Source organism: Palaemon carinicauda, chromosome 10 (genome assembly GCF_036898095.1).
Source record: "Palaemon carinicauda isolate YSFRI2023 chromosome 10, ASM3689809v2, whole genome shotgun sequence".
NCBI lineage: Eukaryota > Metazoa > Arthropoda > Malacostraca > Decapoda > Palaemonidae > Palaemon > Palaemon carinicauda.
Window position 1 is genome coordinate 134,885,572 of NC_090734.1, and position 18,308 is coordinate 134,903,879.

Consider the following 18,308-nt stretch of genomic DNA (forward strand, 5'->3'; position numbering starts at 1 on the left):
AGTATGCAGGAGGAGTTGAGTAGTATCTGCTCCTATTTCCCTGGGGAGACCAAAAAGGCAGATAGCATGTTTCCCTTGTCAGATAATATGTATCTTTTTTATATATGTTTAACTTGAAAGTTAGGTGTAACCAAGTGGGGTGTAATAATCTGGCAATCTCTTGGTACAGTACTGTGCTCTGTTTTACTCTCATAATGCCTTGGGCCATAGCGTGGGACCCTGAGAAGTACCTGATCTGCTTACAATGGGTTCAAGCATCCAAGACCAGGCCCTTAACAGAGGTAAAAGATTTTTGGTTACAGAATGATCTAGACATTGAAGAGGAGGCAGCCTTTAGAGGGGGGATTTTTATCTTCTCTGGGAGGCACTTCCAATTTTGACTTGCTCGCTAGTAATTCTCTTACTCCAGCTACCTCTGGGCCCACTTGTATTTATGTACCTATTTACCCATATATATTATTCAGAAGGTTGTATCCGTGTAGGAATAAACTACAAATTTAATACAATTTGTATTTTTCCTAGCTTTACAAACATGAGTCATTTTTCAAAGATCCCACCTCAACCGCCCCGCAAGCCTTTGACCAGGTGAGTGTTATGAGGAGGCGATGCAGACAAGTGTCCTCTTGCTGCATACGCATGTGCTCTGGTTGCCTGGCAAGTAAGCAGGGTGTAATCAAACCATTTTTTTGTATGATTGGCCGGTTGTAGAATACAAGACTAGTAGTAATCGATATATATATGATTCAGATATGTATAGCTTGGAAAAATACAAATTGTATTAGATTTTTAATTTTAAATTCAAGCATAGATAAGTAAGGGGAAATTAGGGGAATTTGGTTGTGACAGTAAGTTAAAAATACACTATTGTTGGACCAGCCGGAAAAGTACAGTATCTTTGAATGAAGATAATTCATGTTGTAGGTACTGTATAGTACTTGTAAATAATACAGTGGTAACGTGTTTGCCTCGCATTCGCGTGGCAAGAGATCGATCCCGGCCCAGGGCCGTGAGTTTAAGCTGTTTACTGGGGAGGCTACTGCTGTGGTAGGGCACCACGGGGGGGGGGGGGGGGGGGTTGGGCTTGCCCGGCTGACGTTCTGGTGATCATCTATTCTGATGGAACTGAAACCAGACACCTTTAACCTTTAACCTTTGACATGTTTCAGCACTGAAGTACTTCTTTGGCCCAAGCCTTGGCTGTTTAGCTCAGTTTGTATGTTTGTGTTAGAGTACAGTATTCCTATTTAATATTTATATTTTTATAATTTGCTTCATCACTGAATGACCGGATTCTGTCACATAAATTTCATCATTCAGTTCAGTTCATAATATATTTTTTTGTGAAAGTCAAAAGCAATTCAAACCTTATGAGGTGCGAGAGGCAAATGACCTAAAAGAAATAGCAAATTCATTATGAAGGAGACTTTTATCTATTCATACTTGGTATTCATTCTATAAATTTCAAAAAAATTCAGCTCATTAACTCTTTTAAGAAGGCTAAATTAAGAAGGCAACCAGATGTTTATGCTGATCTATTCATCGATGAGACGAATTTTACAGGACATTCATGGCAAAGTAACTATTTAAAACTTCATCTCTCTCTCTCTCTCTCTCTCTCTCTCTCTCTCTCTCTCTCTCTCTCTCTCTCTCTCTCTCTCTCTCTCTCATTAAAAGTGCAGGTGTCATTTTGTAAATGATGGGGTTCGGGAATATTATTCAGGATGACTCATACATAATGATGGTGCCTCTCATGTTGTGCACCATTGGCAGTACTAATAGGTCTTTGTAGACTAACCTTACTTCTTGTTTCCTTTTTTCCGTCTTGCTGTTGCCCACTTTCAACTTTTAATTCACTGGGCCATGCAGACTTTGCAAGCACTGGGCCATGCAGACTTTGCAAGCACTGGGCCATGTGGACTTTGCTAACACTAGGTCATGTGGACTTTGCCAGTACTTGGCCATGTGGATTTTGCCAGCACTTGGCCATGTGGACTTTGCAATCATCTGCCCATGTGGACTTTGCCAGTACTTGGCCATGTGGATTTTGCCAGCACTTGGCCATGTGGACTTTGCAATCATCTGCCCATGTGGACTTTGCCAGCGCTTGGCCATGTGGACTTTGCTAACACTGGGCTATGTGGACTTAGCCAACTTTAGGTCATGTGGACTTTGCCAGCTTTGGATCATGTGGACTTTGCCAACACTGGGGCATGTGAGCTTTGCTGGCACTACACCACATGAACTTTGCCAGCACTGGGTCATGTGGACTTTACCAGCATTGGATCATGTGGACTTTACCAGCACTGGATCATGTGGACTTTACCAGCACTGGATCATGTGGACTTTGTGAAAAACTGGACAATGGGAACTTTGTTAACATTAAGCCATGTTGACTTTGCCAGCACTGGGTCATGTGGATTTTACCAACACTGGGTCGTGTGAACTTTGCCAACACTGGGTCATGTGGACTTTGCTAGCACTTGGCCATGTGAACTTTGCCAACACTGGGGCATGTGGACTTTGCCAGCACTGGGGCATGAGGACTTTGCCAGCTGTGGATCATGTGGACTTTGTGAAAAACTGGACAATGGGAACTTTGTCAACATTATGCCATGTTGACTTTGCCAGCACTGGGTCATGTGGACTTTACCAGCATTGGATCATGTGGACTTTACCAGCACTGGATCATGTGGACTTTACCAGCACTGGATCATGTGGACTTTGTGAAAAACTGGACAATGGGAACTTTGTCAACATTATGCCATGTTGACTTTGCCAGCACTGGGTCATGTGGATTTTACCAACACTGGGTCGTGTGAACTTTGCCAACACTGGGTCATGTGGACTTTGCTAGCACTTGGCCATGTGGACTTTGCCAACACTGGGCCATGTGGACTTTGCCAGCACTGGGGCATGAGGACTTTGCCAGCTGTGGATCATGTGGACTTTGCCAACACTGGGCCATGTGGACTTTGCCAGAACTGAGGCATGTGGACTTCGCCAGCTCTGGATCATGTGGACTTTGCTAACACTTGGCCATGTGGACTTTGCCAGCACTGGGGAATGTGGACTTTGTCAACACTGGGCCATGTGGACTTAGCCAGGACTGGCCCATGTGGAATTTGCCAGCTCTGGATAATGTGGACTTTGCCAACACTGGGCCATATGGACCAAAGTTCATAAACAGTCACCCAGTCTCTTAAGGTTTTTCTTTGTTTTTAGAGGCATTAGTGAAACATAAAACAACATTCTAATTTGCTTATTTTTATTTATGCGGCTGAGAAAATTTATTTCATTCTCTTTAAATATAACAACACTTTTAAAAGATATACATGGTATCCATGTGAGTGATCCTCAGAAAGAGGAGGACCCAGGAAAGTTGTGGATACCAGCTGAAGTCAGTGCAGCAGGACATTAAAGCTACCTTGAAGGTACAATAGAAATGCTCTACCATTCTGTAGGTTGAAGAGTTGTAAGTGGTCCTTTAATGTAGGGTGATGCCGACAAGATGCCCTAAGGATGTCAATAATTGAGAGGTGAAAGTAGTGCCCCTGTCAGAAGTAATATGATTTGGAATGCTTATTCTTGTTATCCATCCGGAAAGTTGCATCTTGCATGAGGATGGTTTCAGGCCTGTGAGTGAAGTGATCAATGACTGTGAAAAGGTAACTGTGTCCTTGCGACATGGGTAGGGGGCCTACCACGTCAACGGGAATATGAGCGAAACGACGCTGAGGTTAATGAAAAGTACTGATACCCAAATCTGTGTGTTGATACACCTGTGAAGTTTGACTGGAAGTACAGATGGGGTCCTAATCCATGGCATCTTTGATACTGCTGTGCTATATGAACTTCAATAACAGTAAGCTGTGCAGTAGATATGCAAAAGGGATGTGAGAGGCCATGGATTAATTAAAACATGGGCGTTGCCTATCATCACTGATGTCACAGAAGAGGGTGGCATTGGAGCCATCTATTGGGACATCTTCCTAATGGAGAGGTGTGCAGGATGTTCTGTTGGTTTGATACTTAGGCTCCTTTCATTGGGCTTCTGCTAAGGCCTTGTATTCCATTCCCAGGTGGATAGTAACCAGTGTGATGGGCAAACTAGGTATGAGACTGTCGAGTGAAGGCATGCACAGAGGGTATGTGGTCCGTGCAAATGATGAAGGATATGCCCTCTAAGAAGTGGCGGAAATGATGGACAGCCAAATACACCGCCAGCAGTACGCAATTGAAGGTAGAGTAGGTGGATTTCACCTTGGAAAGTTTCTACCGAAGAAGGCCAAGGGGCGGGGCAATCAGTTGATCATATTTTTGAGTACTGTCCATACTGTAACATCACTGACATCAGTGGAGAGTAGGAGGGATGCTGTTTGCACGTGAAAGGTAAGAGCAGTAGTACTTGATAAGGCTTTCTTTGCGTTGAAAAATATCGCCTCCTGGAAGGGGCCCCACTTCAGGTTTTTTGCTTGTCCTTGAGGGAGTAGTAGTGGTACAAGAGTGGCGGCAATGCCTGGCAAGGTCTGGTGTTAATAGTTCACCATGCCCAAGATCTGCAATGCTAGAACAGTTGAGGTGTGGGGAACTTCTGCATTGCTGCTACCTTCTGGGGTTTGGGAGTGAATGCCCTCAGGCGTGAGGCGATAACCCAAGAGTCCCACTTCCCTGGCACCAAAGGTAAACTTTTCATACCTGACTACAATGCTGTTCTGCTGCAGGCGCTCAAGGATGATGGTAGGTGTCGTAGGTGGTCTTGTTTGGAGGGGAGAATACCATTATGTCATTTACATAACACGCAGAACAGGAGGTCCCATGAAATGCCATCTTTGAGTCATTGAAATGGGGCCTCTGATACAAAGGCCAAAGCAGGAGTAATTGAAAGTATCCGAAGGGTCTCGTAAGGGTGACAATTGCTTGTGTACATTCAACGATTTTTATCGTTTAGGCTGATGGGAGCCCAGTGGCAGTTATGCATACTAAATGGAAGGACAAGAGAGAGCATTTCTCTTCAATTGTATGTGTATTGCTTGTTGCATGTGCATTACACCCAAATAATTCTCCAAATCTTCCTACACTTCATCACACCATCTAATTCTTTGCTTCTGGCTTGACCTTCCACCCTCACAGGTTCCAACCAAGCCTTCTTCACTCCTTCCCCCTCACAATATCCATAATACATGCCATCTTAATATGGACTTTTATCATGTCAGTAATCTTTGCTATCCCAGCACTTCTAATTTCTTCATTTGTCAGCATTTAACTTAATGAGATCCCCAGAAACCTTCTCAAAATGCCCTTTTCTGTAGGCTCCAACATATGTTCTTTTCATCTTAATACCCATGTTTTTAAATGAATCATAATTGGTCTGATTACAGTATATTAGAACTTTATATCAAGCTCCTTTGGTATTCCTTTATCACACTACCCTCGCTGTCGCTCCGTTTCCCCCAGAGCAGTCTTTACAGTACTTTTAGCCATAGTAAATCCAAATTATTTGAAATTCTCTACCTGTTTTGAATCTAGATCTCTTGTACCATGTATGAAATATTCAATTCTTCCGTGTTTGGTGGACACCTTAATCCTAGTTTTATCCGCGTTTACTTTCATATCGCTCCATTCAAGAGATTCATACATCTGTTACCAATCTCTGCCATTCTTTGTCAGCCACCAGATCACCTGTATATATTAATTATTAATGATATTCTTATCTAATTCCTCCACTTGGTAAACCCATAAGCATAACAAACAAAAACGCGTTCAGTATCAATCCTTGATGTAAACCGATTCTAAATTCAAAACTTCTCTTGCAAAAGGTTGGTTTTACCGCTGTGATTGTACTTTTATACATTATTTTCACCAACCTCACCAATTTATCTGGCACATTCCTCTTCTAACACCAAAATACTCCTCCCTTGGTATGCTATTAAATGCCATCTTTAAGTCTTCAAATCCACAATAGAGCTTCTTATTAGCTTCCAGCTTCTCTTTGCTGGAACTGTCTTGTTATAAAGACAACATCAACTGCAACTTTCTCTTATGAAAAGGCACTCTTGTTCACCAATCTTTACAATTGGTAATTTCTTCCATCAAGTATTATCTCTAAAACCTTCAGCAAATGTTTTATTAGTTTGATTCCTCTAGATTTAACACATTCCATAATGTGTCTCTTCTAAATAACACTTTTATCAGATCAAATAATGGTAAATGTTGATACAAACAATTTAGATAAGAACAAATCCTTTATAATTCCTAATATTGTATTCAGTAGTACTTGAGGTGATCATTTGATAATTATTTTCAAAATTATTTTGCTGCAACTATGCTCAACAATTGTTGTTTTTCAACAGAGTAGATTATTTAGGGTACAAAGTTTAAGGGCATGTGAAACCCATTTTTGTTATCTATACACTGAAAAATTTTATTCATCTTTTTGGGGGGTTATTATTTACTGCTCAGCTTCTTTTCAGCATTAGGCTGCATACTAAGCAGTATTAGATTTTGAGATGAAATCGGAACTAAATGTCGAGTCAGCAATTTTTCAAATGCATTATTATACGAGGTTGAAAATACTAAGATGAGTCTCGTTTATTTCACAAGAGCACAGTCACCAAGAGGAGGCAAATGATTTACACAAACAGAGAGGAAAGTGTAATAAAATTAGACATTCTGCATTGGGCTTTATTTTCTCCATTTATATTAAGTCTACTGATGTTAGCATAGCTGAAGACTAAAGATTATATTCAGTCTACTTGCAAGAAACAATTTAGTATGAAGACCAAGTTATTGTACTGATGTTAGCATAACTGAAGACTAAAGATTATATTCAGTCTACTTGCAAGAAACAATTTAGTATAAAGACCAAGTTATTGTACTGATGTTAGCATAACGGAAGACTAAAGATTATATTCAGTCTACTTGCAAGAAACAATTTAGTATAAAGATGAAGTTATTCTACTGATATTAGCATTACTGAAGACTAAAGATTATATTCAGTCTACTTGCAAGAAACAATTTAGTATAAAGACCAAGTTATTCTACTGATGTTAGCATAACTGAAGACTAAAGATTATATTCAGTCTACTTGCAAGAAACAATTTAGTATAAAGACCAAGTTATTTTACTGATGTTAGCATAACTGAAGACTAAAGATTATATTCAGTCTACTTGCAAGAAACAATTTAGTATAAAGATGAAGTTATTCTACTGATGTTAGCATAACTGAAGACTAAAGATTATATTCAGTCTACTTGCAAGAAACAATTTATTTTAAAGATCAAGTTACTCTACTGATGTTAACATAGTTGAAGACTAAAGATTTGGCTTGCAATTTATAGCAGCAGTTAAAGAATCGAATTACATAAATGCTAAAGTGAAAACATATAGGGCCTTGAATGATTACCAGATCTATAAATGCAATTGTTACGGGTTAATTTATGAAGAATGTAATAAAATAAAGTAGACAATGTTAATCTAAATTAAAAATGTAAAATAATATACTAAGAACATCCAGATATTATTTGTTAAACTTAATCCAAATTACCAGAGAAATCAAGATTTTGTTTTCTTATATTTAATCCATCTGGGTAAGCTAAATCAATAAGGGATTTTGACGAAGGAAAAATCTATTTCTGGGGAGAGACCTGTGACGCCCGGTGAAAAAGTCCTTCTTTACACTTATCTGATATAAATCTTCCAAATATACCAGAGAAAGATAAAATCATGGAATGCAGAGGTTACTACCCTCGCGCGAGCACCTTGTGGGTGTCGTGTATACATCAGGGGCGTGTGAAAACCACAATTCACAGGCTGTCTTCCATTTAGATACAGTAATTCCTTCATCAAAGGGAAGGGCCGTAACATATTTATTAAACTTAATCCATCGTAATTAACAGATAAATCAATAATGTATCAAAATTATAATCATTCTTTTCCAACAAGTTCTTGGCAGTCTATCAGTGATCAGGGGACTGAAGCCCTATTTGGATTCAGTCATGATCTTAGGGTCTGCTACTGTCATAATTTTTTATCGCGTTGGCTGCGATGTTGCCACTCTTCATAGCACCATCGACTGTGCCATATCTTGTGTTGTGTGTGTGCTCTCCTGCCCAGAAAATCACCTGGAAAAATAAAGTAAGTTTTAAGTTATCATCGTTATTATCCAGTACTGCAGACGTACTGAAGTTAAGAGGCCACGAACGGAATACTAAATATAAGATCTGAAAGGTAAATCAGCTAGCTTTGTGAACAAAGCAAGCTTACGTTTGTCAATGATATAGAATGATAACTTGAAATGGAAGCTCTAAGGTAAATCAGTGGAAGAGTATTGCATGTACTCTGAGAACAAAGCTAGCTCACGTTTGAACCGAGGTTCTAAATATCAAAAGCTTGATATCTTTTGAACAACTGGCAAATACTTCTCTTTGTCTTTTTATGATAATAATCAAACAGAAGAAGCCTAGCATTGATTATATCCAACTTTTTTCATCATTACTATTCATGTCACTAATTTCATACCTTTCCAAAATGATTTACAATTGGCTTCCTCAGTGGTGCTCTTGATTTCAAACCCTGTTGATCTCCTTCTACAGTGACGAAAGAGTAGTAGGAGCCTCGCATCCAGATGTTCTCATGCCATTTGGATCTGTCAATATGTAAATGAAAGGGAAATGACAGATTATTATTATTATTATTATTATTATTATTATTTGCTAAGCTACCACCCCAAGGGCTCCAACTGGGAAAATAGCCAATTGAAGAAAGGAAATAAGGAAACATAGAATAGTGTGCCTGAGTGTACCTTTAATCAAGTGAACTCTAACCCAAGATAATGGAAAACTGGTACAGAGGCTAGTGCACTACTAAAGACTAGAGAACAATTGTTTGATTTTAGTGTTCTCCTAGAAGAGTTGCTTAAGCATCGCTAAAGAGTCTCTTTTACCCTCACCAAGAGGGAGGTAGCCACTGATTGGCTGGATAAACTTGCACAAATAGAATGGGCATCAGAAATTTATAACCTATTAGTCTGCTAGTCTTCTCGTGCCTTGTGGAGCCCAGTTGAAAGTTTGGTGAACTAATCTCTCTTAGGGAGTGGAAATGATATGAATAACATAGCAAACAAGAATTTGAAAGGGTTACTTATCTTTTCTGATATAAGCAGAGGTCATGGTGATATTATTGATAGTATTACTATCATTAGTAATATTATGTTTATTTCAAAGGACAGTAGTAAATTGCCACATCACCGCTGAATAAAATGCCTATAAGCTTTAGAACAGAACAGAGACATGATTAAAGTGCAGATGAAATAACAACTAATGCAGCCGTTTCTAGTCCTCTGCAGGACAAAGGCCTCAGACATATTTTTATTCATGTCTGTCGTTTGGCCAGTTTTCATCACCACACTGGTCAATGCGGATTGGTGATATGGATGATTTTCGTCTTAAAGCGCTCACAGCAAACCAACGTAGTATGGATGACCCTAACTAGTACAGCTTTGCTGGTCCTGGTTATATGCAAACCCTCTCACCAGATGAAATTAATATTTTATCAAATGAGCCTATTCATATAAAAACAGAGAAGAGATACATACATACATATATATATATATATATATATATATATATATATATATATATATATATATATATATATATATATATATATATATATATATATATATATATATATATATATATAAGAAAACTTGAGATAAGATACTCGGCGACTACATTAACCTTTTCACTGCCAGTGGTAAATTCAACAACACTTCTGATGTAGCAAAATTTTTCAAGACCACACAAACCATAGCTTGGTGGTATTTATTGGAAAGCTCTCATAAAGACCTTTCCAATAAATACCACCTTGCAACGGTTTGTCGATTTTAAAAGACGCTAACCTTTTTCAAAATTTGATTAAGTCACCAATGGCAATAAAAGACTTAAAACAATAGCGTACCTCCTGAAGAAGGTTGGTGGTGGAACGGTCTGTTTTGTCACTGCCTGGAGGAAACGCACGACATGGTCCTGAACTTCGGCGTCTGTGAGGCTCTCCATATGCAAGGCATCATTTCCCGAGACGAAAGCCTGGATTATGGGAGTTTGCTGGTGGATGCTCGAGTACTCCATGATGCCATACAGCCATGCCTGCAAAAGTGTGTCAATGTTTGATGTTAGAAGGGATCAAAGCGAAAAGTTTGTATGACATAAGGTATTTGGATTAAGCTTATGGTATTCCAAAATTCTGTTGATAATGAAAAATCTAAATTTTATTATGCGAGGAATATAACTAAGTGGTTTAATAACATCTAAAAACTATATGAGTAATATGAAAATGTAGCTATTTCCCAATTGCATATGTAGATTAGAAATTTAGCTTTGCTTTGGTATTGTAAGGCATTATTACGGATGGTGGGCTTCTGCTCTTATGGGAGCCTGTAAGGGATAATCTAAAGTAGAATATATGATGGGGAATTACCGACAATTAAATCTATCGGTGCCATTTTGGTGAGAAGAAAATTCACAGCTGAGAGTCATGAATGAGAAAGATTGAAATTATTCATATGAGAATATGGTTGCAACTATCTCTAGTTAAAACGGGTAGTGAAGTTAAGACGGATTGTGTTGAGGCAGTAGATGTTACAGCCTATACAAAGCTGAATCAATTGACTCTATCAAGAACCTTAGCCTATCCCAGTGTAATTGACTAAGTCATGAAAGTAACAAGAATGAACATAGATTCAGAAAATGATTTTTTTACTCAAGCCCCTGGAGCATAAATATCTACATGACGCAATGTGAAACCCGCTGTTTATGGTGGTAGGGCTATAAACTTTCATCATAAAAGCATTCACCAGTAATTGTTTTAAAATATAATTTCTATTTAATATTGTCTTCTTCTTTCCCACCGTTATCACTACATTAAGGGGTCAGTTGCCTGATGCGTCCTCTCCAATGCCTTCTATCAAAGACATCCTCTTCTAAGCCTCTTCTTTCCATATCATCCTTCACCTTATCTTGCCTTCTAATTTCTATTTTATATAGTATGTAGTGCTAACTATAAAGAATTAGATTGCATTTTTGTGTTTCTTACATTCTTACATGTGTTGAGGCAGTAGATGTTACAGCCTATACAAAGCTGAATCAATTGACTCTATCAAGAACCTTAGCCTATCCCAGTGTAATTGACTAAGTCATGAAAGTAACAAGAAAGAACATAGATTCAGAAAATAATTTTTTTACTCAAGCCCCTGGAGCATAAATATCTACATGACGCAATGTGAAACCCGCTGTTTATGGTGGTAGGGCTATAAACTTTCATCATAAAAGCATTCACCAGTAATTGTTTTAAAATATAATTTCTATTTAATATTGTCTTCTTCTTTCCCACCGTTATCACTACATTAAGGGGTCAGTTGCCTGATGCGTCCTCTCCAATGCCTTCTATCAAAGACATCCTCTTCTAAGCCTCTTCTTTCCATATCATCCTTCACCTTATCTTGCCTTCTAATTTCTATTTTATATAGTATGTAGTGCTAACTATAAAGAATTAGATTGCATTTTTGTGTTTCTTACATTCCAGAGATCTTTTAAGTTTACCTCATTTGTGGGTAGTGACATCTGAGTGAATATAACTTGCAGATCTAGAGGGTCAGCGCTCCACCACGGGGTGTTCCATCCAATCTGAACTTTATCTACAATGCCTAGTTCGATTTTCTGTAAGATATGAATTTTTCAAACGTTAGTGGTATATATCATGGGGTAAAGTAAAATTAATGTGAACTATGAAAAGAATGCAATTAGGTGGTAAGGGGTCCAGTCGTATAAAAATCTCACTTCAAATTCAGGGAATGACAAATAATGTGATCTCTTGGGGTTATCCGAGTTAAAGTGCAGTAAATCGGTTAAAAGGGAGAATTGTTTGTGAAGTCTTGCAAAAATACACAAAGAGGATTATTATTAAAATGCAAAGAGTAGATTGAGTCATCACAAAGAAACAACAAAAATTATTGGATCAATGCTAAAAATATATATTTTACTGTGAGGATCAGAGATCAAAATAAGGGAAATTCATTGAGTTCTCGAAATGAAAGCAGCTCCTTCAAGGATTTCTCAGTGGAACATATCTTGGGAATCTCACAGTAAAATAAATAGTCGCCGCAGAGATTCCGGGGAAAATAAGCCCCACCCCCTGATGACGTCATAGCCAGTTATGTTGTCTCCCGCATTAATAGGAGTCACAACACATTATAAGTTGATATAGTTTGAAATTTGTAAGGGGATGTATTGTGACTGCTGCTAACTATAGTAAAGAATATACAAGTTCTCAAAATCATATTTGTTAATCGAATGGTATTCTCACATTAAAATGCTGTCTGTATGAGCTAGGGAGGAGTGGCGAGAAAAGCTTGTCGTGTCTCTCTTTCAAATGCCCAATGGATGCTGTGACAAGGACGTAATCTGCAGTGTAGGCTTCCTGTGCAGCGGTCACAACTACGGCCCGACGACTTGACCTTGATTTCCAGAAGATCTTGCAGACTGGCGAAGACATTTTTATTTTGGCGTCTGGAATACTTTTCTGTGAAGAGATGGGGAAATCAATTTCCAGTTAAGATAAAGATAGAGAAAAGATCAGTATTTTTTTTTTTTTTTGTAATGGACTTCAAATGTTTTAACTTTTTACAACTTGTCACCCTGAATTGCTAAGCCGTTCATTCGTTCGTTCTGATTGCCTGGAGCTTGCCTCTTAGACTACTTGGCTTTAGGCTAGGGCTCTTAGAGTAAATGACATAGCCCCTACCTACAAGCCGTATCTGGGAAGATTTGTTTTGTTGACTTTCAAATATTATTCTGGTGTAACTTTGTAGTTACATATAAGATTCATGAAGAAATATCTAGATTTTTTTTTTCTAAACTTCAAAAGTTCAAAAGTTGCTAGAGATGTTTTTGTTTTGAATAGCCTAATATAAGTCTATCTTTATACTTTATATAAGAAAGATCTATTTTAACGTATTACTGGTCTTAAATTATTTTATATTGTACATTACTTCTTATTTATTTTATGTAAATCTTTATTCCCCTTCCATACTGGGCTATTTATTTTTTACTATTGGAGCCCTTGGGGCTATAGCATCGTACTTTTCCAACAAGGGTTGTAGCTTACCTATTAATAATGATAATAATAACAATAAATATCCATCGACTACTTACTTTGATGTGATTCGTGAGAGTGTCATAGCCATCGGCCCACTGATTGTCAATACCCAAGTCGGTAAAATGATCAGCATCTCGACCAGACTGATTTCTCCAGTCACTTAATCCTGTCTCCTGGAGCACCCACTGAAAAATCAAAATGATTCCATCAATAATAATTGCAGTTTTGTCATCTTAAGCTTAGGTAGAATTCTTCTTCTGAATTACTTGCCGATTACTTACATCAAATGCAGAGGTAATCAATATATATTTATCTATTATACCAGACATAGAGACGACTGGCGAAATCTAACCGAGGCCCTTTGCGTCAATAGGCGTAGGTGGAGATGATGATTATACCAGTTAATCTTGCCCAATTACAAGCTTTGGGTATCTGTGTTATCATAGGTTTCAGGAAAACACTAAAGCGGCCCACACGAGCTCAAATTTTTGCTCAAATTTTTTATGTCAAATTATTTGACGGTTTGACGTTCACCCTACACGCTCAAACTTCTCATCGAATTTTCATTTTGCTCCCGAGTGTCATCATGGATGCATATACAGTGTTGGCTCTTGGCTTAGCGTTGAAGAGCACACAGAAACGAAAGAGACGAAAGTGGGCCCAGCAATGGTATTTGTGTCGTGAACGATTTGTTCATGCACCTTTATTAAATGAACTGAGAATTAGTGAACCTGATGTTTTCAAGAACTCTCTTCGCATGGACGGAGAATCATTTGACAAACTATTAGATCTTGTGAGACCACATATAACCAAAGAAAACACAGCGATGGGTTGTGCAATATCACCATTTGAAAGACTCTCAATAACTCTCCGCTTCTTGGCTACTGGAAATACATTCGAAGACCTGAAATTCCTGAGTGCCATTTCTCCTCAAGCCATTGGTGGTATCGTTATAGATATGTGCAACGCCATCAACACATATTTGCAGTCGTACATAAAGGTAAGAAGATGCTGATTGTTCAAATACATTTCTATTAGTGAACTAAATTATGAATAACCATAATGAAATCAAATCTTATATAAACATGTCCTTGTACGAGATGAATTTTAACAAAATGAAAAGATTCAGAAGAATAAACTAAATAAACGTGAATACATAAATCATAAATGAGCAATATATGTTCAAATGTGTCTCATTCTTACAAAATTATGTAATGCGAAAAAGCATTTATTACTAATATAAGTAAATTAGAGTGTAACTGTCTTTTGGATCATTCATATGAATTATACTTATGCATTTGGGTTAAAGTTACCAAAATATCTTCCTGCATCAAGTGTTCCATCTACAGGATTACCCGAATATCTTTCACTTTCGTCCCTTCCGGATTTTCACCGGGCGTCACAGGTATCTCCCCAGAAATAGATTTTTCCTTTGTCAAAATCCCTTTTCTGTAGAAGAGTCTCATATGCCATATTTTTTTTTTCTGTCACTATAACAGTCACTTTTAATGTTCCAAAGTTGTGGTAAACTTCTATAAACATCAATAAGCTCAAGAAGAAATTTCTTTTCATGTTTTGTTGGAGCCATGATGACGATGAGCCGCGCACGTCCTCCTCAGATTATGTCTAATCACTAACTAATTTGCCCAAATTATTGCTAGGTACCACACGCACAAATTATTTGACTTTGGCTCAAAAAATATCTACTGAAATCAGATCAGTAAAAAACTTGACATCAATCCTTTTAGGCCATCAAATTACGCCACACATGATCAAATTCATGTCAAATAATTTGACATAAAAAAATTGGACCAAAAATTTGAGTGTGTGTGGGCCGCTTAAGACTTAAATAGTTGATTCCATTTTATATTTGGTGCCAACACGTGTTTCAAACCAATTTTTCAAGTGATTCTTTGTCAGGTCTATAGTGGGTTAATGAGGGCCACCTGGATGCAATCTTCAATATGGATATGCATAATTGTATATTGTGTATCTATAAATATATGTTTGAAATATGAGGGAGGGGAAAGTTGATGAATTTTGAACCAGGTGGCTTGTACACCTGTGATGGAATGTCCAACCTCATGACCAACTTATTCTTTTGAAGTCAATCGGTATGATGAAGTACTGAGGAATATATATGTATATATATGTGTATATATATATATATATATATATATATATATATATATATATATATATATATATATATATCTATATGTATATATATATATATATATATATATATATATATATATATATATATATATATATATATATATATATATATATATATATATATCTGTGTGTGTGTGTGTATGTATGTGTGTATATACTGTATAATATTGAAACAGGGCTTTTCCTGCATTCAGCATTTTAACACCTATCAATCATGTTGACTAAATTTTCATTTAAGAGTACAACTGTGACCTGTTCAAATGCAGATCACTCAAAATGCAAATTTCAGTCTGGTATTTACATCCTTCTCTTAAATGAAAATCTGGTCAACGAAATTGATAGGTGCATCTCTTTTCGTGAGTCAAAATGCTAAATATAGGGCAAACCCTGGTTCATTAATGACGGTAGACATGCTCATTATGAGAAACAGGAGAAGGGCTTGGGAGGAACCTGTTAGGGATAGGAGATCGGGAGGGAGGCAGAGAATTAGAAAGCGAGATAAGGTAAAGGATGATATGGAGAGAAGAGGTTTGGTGGAAGACATTGGAGAGGGCGCATGAGGCAGCCGATCCCTTAATGTACGGATAACGGTGGGGAAGAAGAACTATATTAAGGCAAGAGCTGTTGCTCAGAGAGAGTAAGCTTAAACTAAAAAGGAATCCAATTGGACCATAAAACAAACTCTGGTACAACTCAGGAACACATATGGAGGGGTACCCCGCGAATATGCACTCTTTGGTGTACTGTAGACTCAACAGCTCCTCCTTGGCTGCAACCGGATGGCTATTACTGTCCAAAGGAAAAGGAAACCCTTTGCTCTACTAGCATTGCAGGAATATTTACTAGTTATATTTTATCAAGTATATTTAATAATGCATAATGCCTCGTAGAAAAAAATTAGTATGATTAGTTCATTAAGGATGTTTCTAGGGATAAGTGAAAGAGTGCACATGTGTTCAGTATATGTTCCAAGGTTGGAACTGAATTTTTACCTTGTGCAAGTAGTGGAACCAGGCGTCTTTCTCCGCTGGGTCAGCCCCATAGTTCTGGTAAACTCTTGGAAATCTGTTGGTAGTAAAAGCTTATTAAAATGTTGAGTGGCAAACATTTTTATCAACAGCAAGATGTTTGATACTAAGCAGTTCATTATGAAAATGATAACAAAGAAGGAACGATTAAATCCAGGAAGGATTTCATATCTAGTGTAGATTCTAATTCTTTATATCAAAAAGAGTATGATTAGCAATAATTGCTAAATAGAATGCCTTATAAAAAATAAAAGCATATTAATTTCAAACTCACCAAGAAAAACTGGGCTGTTTACTCATAATTCAGATATTTCGAATCAATAGAAAGTCATTGCAATGAAAATAAACCTTTGTCTTATGAAATGCTTGTGTATTAACCTTTATATTACTACAAAAAACTGAAGGGAATGTTAAGGAATCTTGATTGAAATGTGGAATCAAACTGATATTGACCAAGATGTAGTCAGTGTAACTTTTGCTTTAGCCATCACATAAGCATCTTTGGAGTGCCCCTTTGGCTCTTAGGATCCATCCACATGAGGGGAAAATGCAGGGCGGGCACTCTGATTTGCCCATAATTCTCGCGCTTTGAAACAATGTTACCAGATCAAACGGTCCAAGGCAGGAAGTAGGCACAGGCATGCGAACGTAAGACTTGGGCCATACACTGGGCAGAGGGCAGAGTGCAGTCAGAGTTGTGTCAGACAACAGTCAAGCGCCCATCCAGTGCCTCAATAACAGGCACAGGCACTTCATTGGTTTGCCCGTTGTTTCCTCGTCTATGACGTCATCTATACTTGATCGTCACCCATATAACAAAATTGGTAACAGTGACTGCCCGCCATGCATTTGCCTCTCGTGTGGAGGTGCATTTAGCTGCACTCTTCTACTATATCTCCGTTCCAGCTTCCTCTCTTCCATCTTGCTGTCCATCTCAACTTTTACTTCATAGTTCAACTGCAGTGCTATCCTTTTATTTTTTTGCTTCTTGGCGCTCAACGGTCATCCCTGTCCTAGCGCTGAGTCATATCCAGAAATCTGAATAGGAATTAACTTCCTGTATCGTAGGATAGTTAGGGCTAAGGAAGGAAGTAAATCTGTGTATTTATTATTTTTTTCCTTGTTCTTTGCTGGCATCAATTGTTTCTGGTAAACCAGGCCATTTCAATTGTCTCTGGTAAACCAAACCATTCAGTATCTCTCAATGCAGTTAGTCCCAGATCTTAATAGCCAAACTGAATCATCAAATTCGATTTCTTTTGGGTTTGTTATTTCTTTGAACAGAGGTTTGTCAAGTAACAAAAATGGTATCTGAAGTTTCCCATGAATGGTCCTTCCTAAAAGGAAATGACGTCTGAAGTAAAAGTTAAATGTTTGTGACACATCACTTTTTTTTATCTCTTCTGCTCTTAGCTTTTTTCTTCCCCAATTTGATCGGGCCACACCTCACTAAAAGTTAAGCTTCACTCATTGGTCTTGCCCGTATTCTAGCCTATACTCCTTTGGTAAGTAACCCATGTTCAAAGCCTTATTAACTCGGCACATTCTTATAAAATTTCCCCAATAGTTCTTGACTTAATGGCTTAATCTCTTCGATGATATAGAATTCATCGTGAGCATTCTGCTTAAGGCCAATAATCTTCTCATGGACACTTTCCATTCCATAAGCTTTGTCATAGCCCCAAGAGCAAGTGATTTCTTTAATTTATTCTGTTCTTATTGTTTAGTGAACATGTTATTATTCTCAAAAGGACATCTAATCTGTACTCAAACAAGATTTCCATAGCATTGCCCCTCTTATTTTATCAGTGGAGATCTTTTCCCCTTGCTCCATGGATACGTAGTAAGTAGGTTGGTATTTGTTGCCAGATAATTGGACTAAATGAGATCATTAGTTTTTTAGACTTTGATTAAACTTTAGAGCTTTAGATAGGCTCTTTGGTGTGACTT

The 18,308-nt window shown here is 37.7% G+C and overlaps 2 protein-coding genes across 2 annotated transcripts in view; one reads left to right on the forward strand and one right to left on the reverse strand.

Moving 5' to 3' along the window:
• Nucleotides 1-18,308, forward strand: part of LOC137648803 (esterase OVCA2) — a 162,439-nt gene that overhangs the window by 12,962 nt on the left and 131,169 nt on the right. The window lies entirely within an intron of this gene.
• LOC137648799 (peroxisomal N(1)-acetyl-spermine/spermidine oxidase-like) overlaps nucleotides 6,698-18,308 on the reverse strand; it is a 25,898-nt gene continuing 14,287 nt past the window's right edge. The window contains exons 6-12 of the mRNA XM_068381947.1: nucleotides 16,323-16,395; nucleotides 13,209-13,337; nucleotides 12,361-12,576; nucleotides 11,598-11,714; nucleotides 9,958-10,145; nucleotides 8,518-8,644; nucleotides 6,698-8,120 (exon numbers count right to left, since the gene is read on the reverse strand). Coding sequence (XP_068238048.1) covers nucleotides 8,001-8,120; nucleotides 8,518-8,644; nucleotides 9,958-10,145; nucleotides 11,598-11,714; nucleotides 12,361-12,576; nucleotides 13,209-13,337; nucleotides 16,323-16,395 — 970 coding nt within the window. The 3' untranslated portion in view covers nucleotides 6,698-8,000. The remainder of the gene's footprint in view (nucleotides 8,121-8,517; nucleotides 8,645-9,957; nucleotides 10,146-11,597; nucleotides 11,715-12,360; nucleotides 12,577-13,208; nucleotides 13,338-16,322; nucleotides 16,396-18,308) is intronic.